Raw genomic sequence first — 19674 nt, forward strand, 5'->3', positions numbered from 1 at the left:
CCTTTCTTGGAATGGTAGGTTTTAGTATTTCTTACTAAGGTAAAATCATTTATATTGGTCCTTCTAACTTTTTCATGAAGAAAAAAAATACATTAATCACTCAGGGCCAAATTTTATGTTCCAGAGACATAAACTTAGGCATTTTCCTCCACTATGTGGAGAAAATAATATGCATCTCATTTGCCAGTATCAGCAGTAGCAGCTGCTTGTAAAGGAATTATCAAAGGTGCCACTGAGGTGGAAAGAGGTTTTCCATGTCTTACATTTAGTGGAGGAAAGAAATATTTTGATGTTCTACAATTTCAATTCAGATAAACCTGAAATGACTATGGCACTTGAAAAAATAAGGATTAATTTTTCACCCTTTGTGAGCTCTGGAGTTGTGTGAAGCGATGGACAGAGCAAGCGAGCTACTCCACAGAGAACATGACTTTTCCATATAATTTAATGTGCATGTATCTCATCCTCCTGCATGAATAGCTTCATGATCTTGGGCTAGTATGGGTGAGGACAAGCCAATACTGTGTGTCCTTTTTATAGACAAACCTGGAATGTGAACAATGGTAATTTGGGCAGCTGTGAATTAGTGTTATCAGTGGTGTGCCAGGGGAAGTTATTTACCCGGCAAAAACCTGCACAATGCAGAAGTACAAAGGATTTAATGGTTTTACCTCCATTCAGATCTGTTATCTATAAGCTCAACGGAAACAGCAGGCAACCTATTGCCAGGGTATGAGCTTTCAGCTGTAGCAGTTTGGGAACTTCCATGACCATACCCCAGCCCGAAACCTCACCCTTGTTTTCCAGTTATTTGTTCCCTGATGCTGTTCTCTTAATTGAAGATGGAAGTAGATGTTTACTTCCTCTCTTTGGAGGGTTGATTATGCAGAATTTAGGCAAACAAATGCTCTGTGTAAAATGGAGGTAACTGAGTGGTGTATGGTTAGTGTACTGGATTTGCATGGGCATTGCATAGGCTTCAGCGACTTCTGGCCTATGTGGTTGATGTTGATTTCAAGTGCCCTCAGGGCCAGATCTTGTAGTGTGTGCTTAGCACACAGATGTGTTGCACTGACTTCCACAGAAGTAGAGGAACTGAACACATCACTGGATGCATTCACATTTGTGCTTGGCAAGAAGGGACTCCCAAGTATTTAAAGCTAGCATAAGTGATAATGCACTATTTTAATTATTATTGTGTTAGATGGCTGGATGTGATACCACATACACTGGCCAAATGAATCTCCTAAAGCTCGGATTCTTTGAGGATTAGTGCAGAGAACCCTAAAAACCCCGGGGTATGGCATGGTACCCTTGTAAACTCAGTGGAGCACTATGTGAATAAAGAAGTCACTGTCATACTGAACAGGAGTAAACTGAGAGTGTCCAGAAAATGCACGGGATTTAAGTGTGTTTAGGCGCCAAATATCAACATGTAGAAATTTCAGCCTCAGGAAGTTTTAATGGAAGAAAGTAGCTCAATCACTCAGTATATTTTGCAACTTTAGCTGAAGGTTTAACATCACAAAATGACATGTTGCTATGCAGCTTTAAGAATCACACAAATGTATTCAATCATTTTCCCTGCTTTTCAGATCTGCTGTTCAATAAAAGCTCTTCTCCTGTTTGCAGTTTCCAGTTTTCAAATGGATGACACAACCAATGCATAGCTTAATGTTCATTCTCATGAGTCATAATTAATAAATAATTCTATCACATACATAGAATTTTACAGGTACTCTTAAAATGGTTTTACAGTTCTATTAAATATATAGATAAAATAATCACTGCTATATAAAAAAAATCATTTTAAAACAGCTGAACTCTCAAGCTTTGCATAAAATTCTGTAGACACATTCATTACAATCTAGAAACTCAATAAAAATACATTTTAGAGCTCAATCTCTCAAAAATATTCATGGCGTTGAAAATTGATTGTCGTTTTTTACTGTAGTCTGTGCTTACCCTGCCTTTACACTGATAATTTCCTACAGTTTGGCAAAAGCTATATTCCAATCAGTTTGTAGATTATGTGACTGCTTAACTCATTGCCTCAACTCAAAGTCATCTGCCCCATAAATGTTTAGTGGGGTCCTGTCTTTAATAGTGTATCTTTCCTTGCACCTTCTATAAAATCACAATGAAACATTTTGCAGTTAAGTTACATGACTACAATGACATTGAACCATCTTAGCACAGTTGCCACTCTAATGCTGCTTCTGTGAACACCAAACATCCTTTATCCAGTGATCCTCAAGGCACTTCCTGACACTTACACTTCACAATGCTCTGCTACCCACATTTGCTCAAAACCAGCAGGTTTTAGAAAGAGTCTTAACAGATCAGTACCCCTGCGTATCTGAATTAAGCTGCTAAATCAATATACCAAATGTGGTCAGTTCAAGATTAGCATTTTTCAAGCCAGGCAAAAGTTCTGCAAAAGCTTTTGTATCCAGACACTGCACATATCTGTTGGAAAATGGGTAGGCAATGGATTGCCCACCAGGGTTTAAACTCTCCACTCTCACCAACCAGTCCTCTGGGCAGCAAGTTAAAATAGGCTTTGCCATAACAAATGTTTCATAATCAGGCTTTTAGGCAGTAGCTCAGAATAGGCCACAAACCCCAAAACCAAGCAGTGTTTTCGGAACAGGGCACTTACATTAAGGAATTGGACCTTTCACTGTGGAAGAAGAGATGCAGGCTCACAAGTCAGTTTAGCTGGAGGAAGCTGCTGCTTATGCAGATGTCAGTCTTTACAGTTCCAGGTAAAGGCAAAACTCCTGAAGAGTTCAGTAGTTTTTTTAAGCACAATTGACACCACCAGTTTAATCACTCTTAGCGTTTCACCCTGGATCTTCTCACCCATGAATGGCTGCGTAAGGTACACTGCTTCTTTTAATAGCACACCCACAACAAAACAAACCCAAAACCTGAAAGCAATCTAATACCAAATATCATGGAATGGCCTAGTATTTTTTCTTTCATCTATTTTGGATGGAGGAAGCAATCTCTGTCTCTCAGTGCGATAGACTGGAAAGTGTACATCAATTGAAACACTGGCTGAGATGACTAATACAATTGCGGGATGCTGTTTGACATTTAAACTGTTCATTTCAATGTATCAGTCACTATTCATCAGTGGCGGGTAACAAAGAAAACCTTGGGTTTTCTCCTTCTTGGACAAAAATACTGTGTAATGACATTTCTGGCACCTGCACGTTCCCGTTCACCTTTCCATTCTTCATGGATGTCAGTTGTTTAGCTAAGACATCCAAAGAGCTCCTCATCCTGATTCATTTCCTTAGGAGGAAGGAAAGAAGAAGGGAGCATACTTGATTGAACTTTGATAGCTATAAAGCCTTATAAAGAGGATGTAATCCAACTCCAAATAGCCTCTGCTGAAGATGAATAAACATGGAAGAACCAGAGTAAAGATACAAAGGGTCAGAAAAAGTTATCATAAAACAAAGAAGTCTATGAAGAGTGGAACATAATGAAAAGCTGTCAACAGTTTTCCTCCAAACTAGTGTAGTACACTGCTGCTTGCTGCTATTAAATAGATGCCATACCCCAGCCTGGTATTCCCTGGTTTTCAGGATAAGCATAAAACTTTTCTTGTACTAAGTTTTATTCTTTCAGAGGAAAAAGCACTAACCCTTCAACTTTCCATTTTAGCCTTCTTCCAGAAAGCACCTTCAAAAATTCTTATATAGGTTTTCTTTTGGAAGAAAGTATCATTGTCTTCCACAATAAGCACAAACAGGCTCATGGATCACAAAATTGGCTGACTCAAAATCTTGACTATTTTCATGAACAAGATGAAAGAAATGTATTTTCTTTTACTTAAGCTGATTTAAACCAAATTAAGTTGGGACATTTGGATCTCTTTGTCACCAAGAACAATGGATCTTATTTCTAGGTTCATGAGGTTAATCCAGCTCTAGTTAACAGTGGCAGGACAGAATACGAAAGATTTCAGCTTTGTTGAAAGGTGTCCAGAATTTTATCATCAATGTTTAAGATGTCCTGTCATTCCTTACTTCTACTGAATTGTAACCGCAGCTCAGGAGAAAAATCCCAGGGGAACAAAAAGCTTATGAAGAAGAATGAAGTGTGATGGATGGTTAGGATTACCCCAGCAGATAACATGACTACAGACAGATTTTAAATACCTGCAAATAAATTGCTATATGTTTTGATGTATCTTGATCCCAGGTGATACTAGTTCATCTGAAAACTCAGCCACGGTAGGGATATGCTGCAACAAAATATGCAAAACTTGTAGCCATGTCATTTATTTTTCATTCAGTGTAAAATTATAGCACCCTTCATTTTAGGAAGCACATTGCAGTCAACCTTCTGAATTTTCAGGTGGAAGCAGCAATGTGATGTAGTCTCATAAAACATACAGTGAAACTAAAATTGTGCCAATGAGGAGTAGTGACTTCACTAAAAGCCACATGGAGAAAGGTTATTACCATGAAATTGAAGACTCATCTTTTGTCCTACAAAGCATGGTACACCTTCTCTGGGAAAAATCCTATATCAGATATCTTAAAGTGATCATTGATGTGGACAAAACTTAAAAGAAGCAGCTCAACTGTGCCCATGGATAAGCCACTCTTCAACTGCACTAATAAGTCAATACTGGTTGTCAGCATTTCTTTGTATTTAGTTTTATGTCTGTCATTTCTTTCTCAATTGAATTGGACACTTAAAAGATATTTCTAATTCTTTTGCCATGCCCTAGTGCCTTAACATTAGCCTCAGCAAAGCTGGTTACCTATTATTTTTTGTATCTGCAGAAGAGAGAAATCTTTCTGCAGTCTGTGAATAAAAGCAGCAAAGAAATTGAAGCAGAAGCAGACTCAGAAGCACTGAGGTATTTTTAAAAAACTTTAGTTTCTGGCCTGAGATTTCTCATATAAAGTCTCCTAAGAAGCAGCTAGCATGTATGTTCTCCACACATCTCCATACCCAATTTATTTCTGCAAATCAAACATACCAAAAGGTACACGATAAAAATTACTTTAAATCCTAAAAAAAATCAAACTTCCCTAGCCCAATAAACCCTTAACCTGATTTTGGTGCTCCACTGGATTTGCTGCTGGAATTGTAATCATTCTTGGTGTGTATTTCACTACCTGTAGTTCTGCTCTGCCTCCAACTCTTTCATATGGAAAATGTGAAGAAGCATTTCTAGCCTTGCCCTTGCAGGTGGTCAGATCCAGAGGTAAGTCAACACCATCCCTCTTCCACAGCTATCAGGCCCTACATAACAAAATGAAGCCAGAAGAATGATTTTTGAAGACTAGAGCTCTGAATTGTTCATACTTCTACTGATAATTATCTGGTTTTATTTAGCATCTTATAAAGCAAGGCACAAATGTACAAAATTGCATCTACTAAATCAGGTAATTTTTATATATATTTACACAATGACCATAATATAAAACGTGCTTTGACACTGTCATAGCACAACAGTAGCGGAATTGAAGACAACCTGATAGCAAACACAAATGCCAGGTCCTGGATTTCTGTTTGTGCTTCACCTGAAGGAACATATTCATATGCAGATACACAAAGCAATCCAGCCACCATCCCTTTATTTTCCACACCTCACACAGATCAAGCTTTGTTGCTAAGAAGCTGTGGAAGGAGTAAAAGGCAGTAGACCAGCACCCAGAAGAAAATGACAAAGTAGAATATCTCTGGCTGCTCAAAAATCGTTATCTCATGAGTTGGTGCTGGAGTCTCACTTGCTTCCAAGTCCTTTTTCTTCCTGAAAACAGAAGAGAATTCAGTGAGAGGCAAGGAAAAGAAGAAACCTTCAGTGTTAATAATTACTGTGAAGATCAGAGGGTGGACTAAAAGACAGCAGTTTACTGAACCTTTTCAGTCTAGTCAGTTGGAGGGCCCCAGCTAGACTAGGAAGGGCACTGCGTTGGCAGTGTGTTCCTTCCAGAATCAACAGATATAAGAACCAATCTTCTGAAAACTCCAGAAAAATTCTCAGGTAGTTTAAGTGCCATTACAGCACAACATTCTGATGTAAGGAGAGTTCCACCTGTCAAAAAGATGCCCTTTTATTTTCAGAACAGTAAACATAGCACTGGGCAACACATCTCACACTTCCATAGTTTTGCTTATACACTGGATCTGACTTGATATACTTTTCCCCCAAATCATCTACTTTCAGAGCCCCTCATGCTAGGCACTAGAATATTAAACAGAAAAAGCCCAAGACTTCCAACCAAGAAACCAACTAGCTGCTAGGGGTTTTTCAGGACAACTCCAAAATTTCAACTTTCCAAATTTCCAGCTGTGGTTCATAAGGGCAAAGCCCAATGGATTCTGCCAGCACCACTGAGCTCTCACAAAGACAAGGAAAGGTCTTATTTAAAAAGGCAGAAGATGGTACAATTATTTTATAATTTTGTGGTACTGTAAGAAAAATACTTTGGTAAACTGTTTTTAATCTACTTTTGGAAAAAAATTGTGCTTTTCTGCTTGGGGCCTCCTACTGGATATATACCTGAGTATTACACAAAATTTACTTAATATCAGCAATTTGTACTACTGATAAACTGTAAAAGCTATTTGTATATATATTTTTTTTTTTAACAGAGAGGCAGGCCAGTAGATCCTAATAACATTTTGTGTGTTTTCTGCATCTGAATATAACAACCATTTTACTTTTACTTTTAGAAGTTCTGAGAGGTATTATTCATATCAGCTAAGAGACAAAACCTAAAGCGATCCTTGTTTCTTATAGATATTTAGACTCTAATACCAAAGGGATGCACACTCTGTGTTCATGACCTGTCACACTAAGACTAAACTAAACACATGCAAATTATCAAAACTCATAGATCCTCCAACAGAGGCCAGTCCTCCACTGAAGTAATCGAATTTCCCTGGCACTCATCTCACTAAACTTTGTTTTTACAGACTTCCAAACCTGGAAAGAGTCATCGCTGTCAGAGAGCCTAACATTTGAAGTTCTCCCACTCTTCTTTCAGCCTGAGATATCCACCACATGGGGAAGATGCTCAGAATCTTGCTTAGACACCTGAATCTTCCAGGTCAAGAAAAAGCATTTTAGTCAAGGGACAGATTGAGCAATAAGGAAATTCTCTATCTTACACCTATGGGAAATGTGGACTCTGAGCTATTACAGAAGACAGTTGCTACCATTATAATTAATTTCCAGCTCCCTTTGCATCACTGCTAGTAATGCCTAGAAGTTACGGCTTCCTTGCAAAAGTCTTATACCCAAGTTTGAATAAAAAACACTCACCCAATGAATAATGGATTTTCACCCATATCTGTCATCTTCTCCTCATTTACACCATAGGTTTCCTTAAACAAACCAGGAATAGATTAGATAACAAAAATAAAATTCAGCACCTCACAAAGGTGGTAATTGTGTATTTTATGCAAATTGTATCTTATGTTTGCTCAAGTAAAATGAAAGTGTGCTTATAAATGTATTTCCCATCAGCACATCCAGCACTGCAGTCTGGTGCACACACAGAAAAGGAAAAAAGTTGTCAAATAAGTTTTTTTTTGGTTTCAACTGCTTTCATCAGTTGAGTAAAACTCCCCTCATTCATATGTATTTCTAGTAGCTCTGACAGCATTGCAACTAAAGCATCTGCGTGAAACCTCCCTTTCATTGAACACTGGTGGCAGCATTTTTTTAAAACTCCAAGATGGTCAGAATTTTTTTTTTGTATTGAAAAAAAAGCTATATTCCTGTCCTTGCTCAGCATGCCCAGATTGCTGATGCTGTCCCTTCCTTCTGACTTTAAAAATAAAAATCCAGACCTCAGCTGTATCGTGTGCTCTCAAGAAGCCAGTATGAATCACATCTGTCTTTAGGGACGCAGTTTGACATTACAACTAAAATTCTTTTAGGGTTAGTTGCTGCTACTGATAATATAATACACTGTGAAGAAAAGGGACAGAGCCAAATTTTTCAGAAACAGCGCATTTCAGAAGACACCCAGCATTTTTGCAGGGTTGAAACCAGGGCACCAACATCATGCAGAAAATGCAAGAACTAAAAGAAACTGGGCAGCTTCAAACAAGCAAAATGTTGCAGCTATACAGGTATGACAAAGTAAGATTTAAAGTTACAATAAATTTAACTGTAGTATTAGGTACTCCTTTGTGAATTTGTTGAAGGTTCAGTAAAGTTTAGTATGTATTTAGGAGAGTTCAGTAAAACTTTGCAACTATGCCTGGTTTTAGCACTAAAATTATTAGAAGTCACATGACTTTCATACTGTCACAGACCTTTTTACAGTGTGTGAACTTCTGGAATTTAAGAGAACCAGAGAAACAGCAATAAATAAATGTCCACACTTACCTCCTCAGAAGCATTACGAGAAAACCTTTTTCGGAGATGAATGTTGGCATCACTGTCATTGTCTCTGTATGTAAAAGCAAAGCTTTTAAATTCATAAAGTTAAAAAGAGACACTGCAAATGGACGTGACAGGTTTAAGCTACATGAAACCAAAAATATGCATTGTTACATGTATTAGAATATGGGCTGGAATTTATCAGTAACATGAAAAAAATGGCTTTGGGAAAATCTGACCCACAATAAAAAATTCATATGCTCAAAAAGGAACCTTTTCTAAAAAATTGTATCTGAGAGCATTTTTGCACCTTTGACATCACTGACATTTAAGTGAGAGCATACCCAAGTTTTATGGCCACTGATACAAAAAAAAAAATAAATTGGACTGACAGGGAACAGAAAGCTTGAAGGGAACAACAGGTTTTTCTAAGCAAAGTCTCAAATTCATCAGAGTGCTTCAGTGATAAGCATCAATAAATTACAGTTCATGTCCTCAAATAGATTACATAAGAATAAATTAGAACATAAGAAAAAACAGAAGTAAATGGAGCAAAATTAGCTGAGTGTCTGTACTGGGCCTGGCTGGGCTGTGCTTAAATTTCCATAGAGCAGTGGGCTGGGGCTGGTCAAGAGGCCTGGAGGGGACACAGCCAGGAGAGCTGACCCAAACTGACCAAAGGGCAGTGACATACACACTTGATCTTATATCTGTCTTCTGAAGTAACCGCTACACCCTCCTTCCCAGGAAGTGGCTGGACACTGCCGTGCTGATCAGAAGTAGAGAATAAATAAATTTTTTTGGTGTCCTTCTAATTTGCTTTCACACAAGGCCTTTGCCTTTTCATTAAAGTGCCTTTACCTCAACCCATGAGTTCTTCATCTTATTTTCTCTCCCAACACCTCATTTACTTGCTCACAACCAGAAAAAACATCCAAAAAGTATCTACTAAAATCAATCAGTATCATGCTTCCACATTGTGTCACAATGCACATGGACTATTTCATCTACATTACAAAATACTCTCTCTGTTAGAAAAGCCATTATAATACTTCTGTGTTCAAAATGCACTCAGCTTCCACTTGGGTTTTGTGTGGCAAAGTTTGTAGCACAGTCAAATCAAGTCCCACTGAATCACTTGACATATTTAAGAGAAACACAGGAAGAAGCCAATGAATCCCAGTACTTCTTCCTAAACCAAGACTACAACAAATATCCAATGGACGGGGCAATTTCAAAAGACCAGTTAGGCGTGTTTAAGACAAAGTTAATGTGAAATACCTGGTAAATTCCTGGAATTCAGCATTTTCTTCCAGGTCATCTTGGGACAGAGCAGTAGTCGCAACTTCTGAGATCTGCAAATCTTCTTCAATCACATTTTTTTCTTCCTCCTCCCTATTACCATTTTCTTCTGGTGTCTTTATGGCTGTTGGTAAATCCTCTAGATGTTCTGCTATGGCCTGTTGAAATTAAGAAATGTTTTGTTTTAGACAACAAGACTGATTCCCCAAATCTTCCAAATACCTTAGTGGTGCAGCCTACTCATATACTCAATTGCAGATAGTATGAAACTGAATGTCTCACTGAAGAGAATAAAAAAGCAATGAATTTCTTGAAAGTCTTTTGGGATACACAGAATCATCAGTTCAACATACATACATACATACATACATACATACATACATACATACATACAGTTGGAAAGTCAGATCTTTCTATTAAGAAGTCATGACATGACGTGGCTCAAGCAATCCTCTAGACTTTTTAAAATTTACCCCCAATTAGTCCTTCAAGTTAACAGCAAACTGACTTCATTACTGTAGTTAGAGTCAGGATCAAAACATGTTCAAGCAACATGTCTAAACCATGTGTAGAGCAGCATTAAATGGACACCCATTCCTGAAAAACACTGTCAGAAATTACTGTGCTAGAAAACATGTACGGCACTTCAAAAACTCTGCAAGAGGAGATGCAGGAACAAACTGCCTAAACCAAACACCCCCAAAGCACCCACTTCTTTCTCCTCCTCCAGTGCAGACAAGCTTTCATTTTACCCATTAACGTATCCTACTCAAATTGTTTTTCCAAGTTTTTGTAGGCAAACTTACTTGGATTGAGACAAAAATTATCATTGCCTGTATCCTTTCTTTAGTAGCAATACTAATTTCTGTTCATCTCATTACAGATAATTAAAAATACCCTCTCTGGTAATCTATTATGCCTAAGAATTATACAGAAGCCTCTCAGTATTTTAAAACATAATATGAATTCACATTTTTGCAGTGCCATTAGTATTAGGGCTTGTTTTCTCTTTAAACGTCAGATCTTCTCAGGGATCTGTAATTCCATTCATTCCAGTAGGGGGCTGTGGCAAACAGCGTAATGGAACAGGAAACCAAGTACATTCTAAGTATTTCTCCCAAACATTGCAAAATGAAAGCAAATGAAAACCGGTGGGATCTGATGTTAAGCCCACATATATACACAAAGAAATGCTGGTAATAAAATAAAATACCTCAGGATGTTGTGGAATAGTGGAATCTTCATGGTTGGTGGCCTTATTGCCATCTTCTTCTATTTCTAACTCTTCTACTAGTAATGGCACTTCTTTTTCATCAGAAGAATTCACGTGACTGCTTGTTTTTGTAGTTTCCTCCTCACTGTTCTCAGTATCTGTTTCTGATAGAGGGGTATCTAGCTTATTCTCCAAGTCTGGCTCTGAAGCATCTTCCTTGTGGTCCTGTTCTGGTAAGTTCTTGTCAGGTAAAACATCTCGTACTGTTTCAGGAGAAGCTTTTTCATTTCCTGTATCATAACCTTCGATACAAGGCTCGAGGTAAGCGTTCAGAACTGCTGATATGGGAACATTATAATGTGGATAATAAAAGAGATCATGAGGTATCACGGATACTTTCGAAGAACTGGGTAGCACTTCAGCTGCAGGCTCAACTTCATCACAGCTGTCCAGGTCCTCTGGAGTTTTAGGTACATCTGAGAGAGAGTCATCAGATGTTTCATGCTGTGTAGATAGTTCTTGGCTTTCGGGATTAGAACCATTTGGTGAACAAGGATTCGTTTCTACTGTCTCAAGGACAGGTGATTCCTTTGTATGTTCATCTTGTGGAAGTGTCTGTATTTCATCATTTAGAAGGTGGAGAACGTACTTCTGCGTATCTTCTTGTTTTGATGTATCTTCTGGTAAAAGAATTGAAGACTGGGGTTTGCTGTCTTCGATTTTATTAATAGAATCATCTGTAAGTATGCCTGAAGTCCAGGATAATGGACTCAAAGAAGAAGTATTGGCTGAAAGGCTCTTGGTTTCATTGTCATATTCAGTAGGAGTTTCCTTAGTTAATTCTTCAGAGTATTCTTCAAAAGAGTCAACAGAATTTTTCTGATCTGTCAGAACAGCTGGAGAAAGGTCATCATTCTGTTTCAGTGCATCATCAGAGATGCTCTCTTCGCCTGGCATGAATTTATCATTTAGAACCTCCCAAGAGGAGTTGGATTCAAAACTGACAGGTCCTGTAATTTTCAGTGAGGTAGGCCTTTGAGGCTCCTCTTCAGACATTCCCTGTAAATCACCTAACACTTGACTCAGTTTCCCATTACAATTTTCAGAAGTAGTTTCTGATGGGATTCTCTCAGGGATGTCATGAATATGGACCTTTGGAGGAGCCGGATGACTCCTCTCATGATTAACAGTATACATGTTTTCTTCACTTTCACTTAAAATCAAGATTTTGCCTTCCTTTTCTGATGGTGTGTCTTTGATGTGGACATATGTGGACTCAATTGGAAGCTCCTTGTCAGGATCTGTAAAGTCTTCCTGTAAGTGATGATATACCATTAGAAGACAAATCCTAGCTCAGATACCATTTTACATTTCCCAAACACGATGGAAAGAATAAATACCTAGTCTTTCAGTCCATTACTTTATAAATGGTCAATTAATGACTCACTTATTTTGAAAGTAGGAAAACTAATTTGGCAAGTCAAGTGCCTTGAACAAAGCTCAACGTCAAGAAAGCATTTGTACAGGAAGATCAGAATGCAGACAAGCCTACTCCTCAATTGTTGATGTATTTATCTCTCCCTGCTGTACCTGTGGAGACAATTGACTTGGCTTTTTGACACAATCCCAAACCCTGAGAATAACATAAATCTGACAACTCCAATAAGTCCATTGTGAAATACATTGATATACCAGATTATTTCCTTCCAACAGACTCCATTAAAAGAAAGGTAATTTTTAACTTTGTCCATTAAAATGCCAACAAGTCTTAATGTCAACCAATCTTATTGCTCATCTAATCTAATAATAATAATTAGATTATTATAATAATTTTAATTTCAATTACTTTGGTAATACCCACCAATTTTTTCAACTACAAAATATATCCTAACTTTAACCTTCAGTCAAGAAATGAGAAAAAATGCCTGTTTCTCCAAAAGGCCTTTGGCAATTCTTGATAATGTCAGCCCATGCTTAATCCTCAATTCCTTATTCTTGCATTAAAATCATGGTTATTTAAACTGCAATTTATTTCATGCTTATAATGAGTATTTTTTACTGTTGTATTGACAAGATTCGGCTTTTGGTATTTTGTGTCTCATACCTGCTAAATTCAGACTGATCATGACCCTCAAACTTGAGAAGATAGAAGTAAAAATCAAATTTGAGGTCCAACGAATCATTATAGATAAAGGAGTAAATTTCAGCCTTATTTTAAAACCAATACAGCAAAGCAGTAGAGTCCTGTGAAACCAGTTCTAACCTCTGAAAGTCACAATTGGATGTAAATGTATAAAAGCACAATTCTACCTAAATAATTTTAGTAATCACCAATGAAAGCCCATTTCACTGGATTTAACAAAAATATGAAAAATTAAGTCCAGGTTTGTTGTTTATTTTAAATAGCTTAGAAAGAAACCTAGAAAATAAATCTGACTTTATTACGTACACCAAGGCAAATTAAAGAAATTACATGACACAGGAGTAAACACATACCCCTTCCAGCTCTGGGAAGTGCTCCAAAAATTGTGCCACATATGTCACAATTGACTGTTCATCGGGTGACTCCACCATGATATCTGTGGAGACAGACGTGAGGGGCTTGAGCACATACAGCTTTGAAACACTCTTGTAAAGGAACAGATTGTCAGACATTTATCCTGCCATTATGGTCAAAGAAATAACAAGCTACAAACAGCTACTTCTTTTTTTTTTTCTTTTTGACAGATAAGAGAGATGCTCTTCACTGCTGATGGCACTTGACAGAGTTCTCAACATCCTATTCACATTCATTTTTTTCCTATTTCCAAACACATCCTGAACCCCCGATCAGGGCTCCCTTTTCATTCACTTTTATACTGCCATTTATGCTGTTGTCACTAGGCAGCTAACTGTTGTTGAGCGACGATACAGAGGTTTATTTTTAGCAGGATGGCCCAGTCTTCTAACAGGCCATGAAAGTGCAATTGTGCTTTCAATCTTGACACTAAGGCCTAGCAGCAGTCTAGTAGGGTTCAGTAAAAAGAACAAGAAGAAATCCATTTATACACATTTTATGTACACATAAACACTCAGGTTTACATGTATAAATACTTGTGTGTATATATGCAGTGTAAGGGGAAAACTGGGAGATGCAGATGCATTTGAGAGGGTATCACTCCATTTGCCTGGTATGGCAGCCTCACACAGTTCATCCTGGAGTGACATTTAGTCTCTGCAGCCTAGGTGTTACAGAACAGTGCTAATACACTGAGACACCCCTCAGCACAACAATTAATGCCCTCTAAAAATGCAGATGTCACAAAGCATCTAAGCATGAGCCAGGACCAGTGTACACAGCTAAAACCACGGTAAGATCTTTGACCTCAAGGAGCTTACAAATATGACTGGAAGTATACAATTACAAGCCACTGACCATTTTTATTTTTATTATCCAAAAGCGCAGCACACTGAATCCATCAGCAGCCTAATCTCTGGGAGGTTTTTGGTATGTATCACAATGCAATATTCATGAATTCGTCGTAGGCTGAGTGTTACCCAACAAAGTTGATGTGTTTACCTTCTGGTTCAAGGAGCCGAGGGACACCCAGTTTATTCTGTGCTATGCTGAAAGCATCCTCCAGGTTTTCTCGTGCTGATTTCTCCAGTGCATGCTTCATGTCTACCAAAGTACAATCTATGGCTTTTATGACGGCTAAGAAAGCAAGGCCACTCCTCCAACTACTTGTAAAGTCCTGGACTGCAACGCCATACCTAAAGAGAATTACATACAGTTTACATGCGTGGTTTGTTACAAAATCCAAAGTGAAGGCATCATCATTTTCAGACTCCTCAAAGTTAAAACATAAGGTTGCTGAGTAGCACTTGTCACATTTGAGATATTTTTGGATTTCAAAATCTAGAAATACATTCAGAAAACACATGGGCTCACAAACTGAATTGGTGTGGCTAACAGCTGACACCAACCTGCTTTTAGGAAGTAGTTAGCAAAAACAAAGCCCTTAAGAATTCAGTAACCACATTTAACATTCACAAAACCAAATGTCTCTGTGATTCCTGTTTCTGTTGCTCTCCAGCATTTTAATGCCATAGCTTGGGAAAACTTCCAAGATTTAAATATTTAAACACATAAGCATAAATTATTCACATTCCTGTGTACTTGGCCTTCTATAGCAGAAAATCTGCCAAATGCAAATGGTGTCAGCATATGCATAAACCACAAGAGTGTTAGAGGCCCAAAGATTTGGAGGAAAAACAGCCATCAAACTTGCAATGGAAGAAACAGCCCCAGAATAGAAAATTCTGCACAGATCATGGGATAATGGGATTACAATGATGCTTTTATGTTTTAAATACTGCAGTTGCAAGAACAATTTTCTCTTATTAGATCTTTTAAATTTGCACTCCTTGACTGGGCTGAAAAGCCTGTGGCCTTTACTTCTCAGGTCCTCACTTTCTTTGTACCACCTATTAATGATGACATCAGCATTATTTTGGACTAAAACTGTACTTCCTCCATGGTCTGCACTGGCAGCAGTGAACTACAGATCTCAATGAGGCAATTTTAGCTGCTCAACAAGCACCCTTAGCTTCACTGGAGATAACCAAGGGATGATGTGGTCCACAGGACCAAGTATTTAAGATGTAAATTTTTGTCTTCAACACTAGACATAGAAAATTTGTGCTCAAAAGCAAGATATAAATCCAGAGAAAAAAATGCCAAATATTCAGCTAACCAACCTGTATAAGCGACTTTGATACATGCTCTCTTTAAAACCCTCTGCCAGTCACTACTTCAAATAACAATACATGTAAAATACACTCCAAGTATTTGCATGTGCATGAGACATCTTACATATTACTGCTGTTTTTTAACCTGTAACTAGACAGTAACTCTGCCAGGATAAAGCATTACTACACAAAATGCTTTGGTGAAAGAACCACTTTTTTATTAAAGAGGAGAGAGATGTCTTGTGCAGTGGAAAGGCACTCAAATGTTACAAGTTCAAGAGAAGTGACTTAAGTTTCACTCCCTCCCCCTCTTTAATTCTGAGGAAGGAGGGACTCTAGTAGGGGCTCTGTCCTTCAAGGCACTCTGCAGTGCACGGAGAAGCTTCCTCTGGGCTACTGTTTAATTTAAAAGGCTGCTGATAAAGTCTTTCAGTACATTTATTTTTTCAGCTCACCCCCTGGTTATACCTAACCTTTAATCAGCAAAAGATGCCAAATAGACTGCATGAAAACTGGCGTCTGGGGAGTAGAGAAAGATCCTGTTTTAAACAGCACCAAGCAGGTTAGTGCAAGTTAACATTTAACACTCAAACCATGGAGCCAGCAGCGGCCTTCAAGGTCAGATGCTGCTGTAAACACATGGCCATAGTGAAACACCCCCTGCAGAGATCCTGTGCTCCCAAATTCCAAAAGCAGAAGCCACAGCACATGGTAACACACCCATGGGGCAGGACAGAGAAAAGAGACTCAGTTTCAAAGGGGCAGGTGGCAGGACACTGTTTTGTTCAAGGGTTTGTTAGCTTACTTTCTGGTTTTCCTCTGAACCCAGATTAGAAGGGCCCTGATGGCTTTCCGCTGATCCTTCACTGTAATGGACATGTTTCTCTCCACGCTGGGAGTGCTGGGGGATGTGTCTGACTCTGGACCACTGGGCCCAGAAGACAGGCTGGAGGAGGACGAGTTCCTGTTGAGGTTGCCTGTAAGCTCCTTAATCTGTAATAAAAGGTGAAATACACAGCGTTCTGCTTTATTATCACTGGCTGCATCGTGTCCTTGTTTTCATGCAAACTTTAAAGAGATCAGTGCCATAACTGAATTTTAAGTGATAATTATAGACCTGTCCATTTTAACTCTCAACTTGTACTTTACAAGCATGACAGCCAGCAGCAGCCCAGGCAACAGAAAGGGCAAGCTATCAGTTCAGGCTGAACTGTGCAAATTAAACAAAAAGCAAAGAAACATGTCCTTGAAAGAAAAGTTACTGTAACTGAAATTGTTCTCTTCGCAGGAATTGCTTGAGTGAACTATTTTTTTGTCAAGAAATGGTGACCTGCAGCAGCACTCCTGTCCTTGATCAGCACTGACATTTAAGACTCTGCTGCTTTTGGGCGCCCCGTGCCCTCTGCTGCCAGGGTGACAGGTTCTGGTCACACGGTCTTTGCTTGTGAGTCTGCCTGGCCAAACTGGTTCTGTGCAGCACTGCTTAGCCTGAGGAGCTCAGCCAGCGAGAGAAGCCCCAGTGCAACTTGGAGATCACTTTTTCAACCTTATAGCCATTTTTTAAATCGGACCAAGAGAATGAACGGCCTCACAGTCTTATGAGAGTTGCAGAACCCTCCCTCCATCTCTCTCTGTCCATTAGAATTTGGGATAGTCTAGAAGGTAATTTTCAAACTATGTGTAGGTTAGGGAGCAGTTTTAATCTAAGCCTGGGGATAAATCAATTTTCAGGCTCAAATAAGTGTTATCAGTTCCAGGTCCTTTGAGATCTTTCATATGACCGTGTATATCAGTTGCAAGTTTTTGCTGTTTTGAGTAAGTCTCCAGAGAACAGTGATTCTAAATGGAATTTCCCACTACATTGGACCAAATCCAGGTAAAGGTTATTGAAAATAAACTGTGACCATGCCCAGGACATTTGTTCAGATCCATGGAATCTGGAACAGAACCCTGAGAAGGCACAGGAATGAAGGGAAAGTAGTAATCTGAAGCTCTAATTCAGGTCCAAGTTAAATGAGGGCTTAAATTGTCTCCAATTAACATCAAAATAGGTCCAATGAAGTAAAATGAAAGCAGCTGCAAGTATAAAATTAGTGTATATTAGGAGGAAAAAAAGCTCAGGTTTATCATGATTAATTATGTTCTTTAGGATTAAAAATCAATTTAAAAATAAGTATTCAGCTGAAATAGATGGATACCATGAAGACTGATTACTTATGGTTAAAGTATTCAAATTTTATTACCTGGAAAAACAAGATTATATTCCATATTAGTCCAAGTACCAGAGAGGAATTTCCATCTGCTATTTCTGCTGCATCAATGCTAACAAGCTTTACCTGTAGAAGAGATCATAAATTCAGAGCCAGATTCAAAGCAGGAAGGTATATGCAAAAAATGCACTGAGACTACTGGATATGTCCATTACCACTGCTGCAACTGACAGGCCAGAAAAAAACAATACTGCAATCTTGTATTAATGAAAATTTGCCCTGATCACAATCACCCTTCTCCTGGAACTCCTATCTAAAACCCCCAGCATAGTCTGCAGAACAGAAGTGAACTCAGTTCTGCATTTTTGGGGCTACAAATGCATTTCCTCCATACAAAAATGGAAGAAGATGGGGCCCCCTCCAGTGGACTCAACTCATAAAAAGTAAAGAGTCATTTCTCGTGAAAAAATCTAAAATCCTAGTAAGATCTGCTTACTTCTTTTTTTTTTCTATGTATCTCCTTTCTCCTTCCTTATCCCACCTCACACAGCTTGTCACAGAGTTTTGATTAAATCAGTTAGCAACGGATAGGGTTGCCTGATCCAAGCAAACTCTAGACTTTCCCACACTGAGGTTTTTTCCAGCTGATAACACCAGGATGTTATTCTCTCAGACAACATAGACTTGGTTTTGGCAAAGATCACGGAGGAGGGAGGATACAAGGAAGCGGTCAGTACTGCACATGGCACCCAGACCGAGTTAAAGCCCAGCAGCCCATTTATCACAGAGAAGTCCCGGACATGGTGAATCACTCAGCAGGGCTTTACCCTGCTGCCCCAGTTCCATAGGAGTGGACGCTGTCAAGTTCCACCCTCTGTGGTTTAATATCTAATCCTGAAGCTCTTGGCAGCCAAGGCATTTTGCCAACACTTTCATCACCACCCTTCACTAACTAGTTTGGTTAAGCTGAAAAAAGGAAAGCAAAATAACTTTTTATCTAGTGGGTTGCACAACATTTTCAGTCTTAGCAAGAAGACACCTCTAGTAGTCATATGTCAAGGATCAGATTTCCTTCTAGCTCCAAGGTATTTGGCACAGGAAAACCTTTAAGACTTAGTACATTTGAATAGCAGTTTCTCCAAAATGGGGAGCAAGTCACATTTATCATTACATTGCTTAGTGTGAGCTCTGTCCTCTTACTGCTGCTTATGTTTGTCACCCAGCCCAGCAGAGATACTCAGCTAGAAGATATTGACTTCTTACTCTTAAGGAAACAGGAAATTCATAGGAAAGTAGCTTTTTGCACTACTAATTAAAAAGCCACCTGCATTCAAGGTTCCTCCTTCCTGGCCTTGGTGTTTGAGGACCTAGTGAGGTCCTGGCAACCAGATATGCTTCCACTGCAGCTCTGCCAAGCACTGGTACCAACAGAGAGAAATAATCTGCTAGTGGGCCTTAGCTGGATTTGGTTAAAAAGCATCAACTGGGAAACTGTTAAGAAATATGTGAATATGTAAAATATTTCTTAGCAGTTCTACGGCAGGACGTGTAGACGTACACATTTAGGGCCAGATCAGCCCCTACTGATGGAGTTTCCATAGGGAGGCTGGAACACCTGGAAGTTACTGGACAAGTTCTTGACCTTTCACATCCTCCCCTGGGGAAAAAGGCAAAGGATGTTAAACCTCCCACATCTACAAAGTCATAAGAGATGTGCTAAGACCTTACACCATGCTCATTCCTGCACTGGGGTTTGCAGCCACTCTCCTGCATGACAAGCACTGCTGCTGGAACAGCAGCTAAGCTCAGCAGGGAAGCAGCAAAGCGACACCAGTTGGTGCTGGAGC

At 38.9% G+C, this 19674-nt stretch overlaps 1 protein-coding gene across 3 annotated transcripts in view; it reads right to left on the bottom strand.

Annotated features, from left to right (window-relative positions):
- Positions 1 to 1473: 1473 nt before the first annotated feature.
- The window catches only part of CLMN (calmin), a 75334-nt gene continuing 57133 nt past the window's right edge, over positions 1474 to 19674 (bottom strand). For 2 of the 3 annotated variants that reach the window (XM_066188741.1, XM_066188743.1), the window contains exons 5-13: positions 17861 to 17953; positions 16423 to 16610; positions 14446 to 14639; positions 13383 to 13465; positions 10887 to 12200; positions 9653 to 9831; positions 8378 to 8459; positions 7304 to 7365; positions 1474 to 5785 (exon numbers count right to left, since the gene is read on the bottom strand). In XM_066188741.1, coding sequence (XP_066044838.1) covers positions 5632 to 5785; positions 7304 to 7365; positions 8378 to 8459; positions 9653 to 9831; positions 10887 to 12200; positions 13383 to 13465; positions 14446 to 14639; positions 16423 to 16610; positions 17861 to 17953 — 2349 coding nt within the window. In that variant the 3' untranslated portion in view covers positions 1474 to 5631. The remainder of the gene's footprint in view (positions 5786 to 7303; positions 7366 to 8377; positions 8460 to 9652; positions 9832 to 10886; positions 12201 to 13382; positions 13466 to 14445; positions 14640 to 16422; positions 16611 to 17860; positions 17954 to 19674) is intronic. The other variant, XM_066188742.1, reaches the window with a different exon arrangement.

Source organism: Chamaea fasciata, unplaced genomic scaffold (genome assembly GCF_029207755.1).
Source record: "Chamaea fasciata isolate MVZ Bird 193981 ecotype frontalis unplaced genomic scaffold, bChaFas1.0.hap1 SCAF_7, whole genome shotgun sequence".
Classification (NCBI taxonomy): Eukaryota; Metazoa; Chordata; class Aves; order Passeriformes; family Sylviidae; genus Chamaea; species Chamaea fasciata.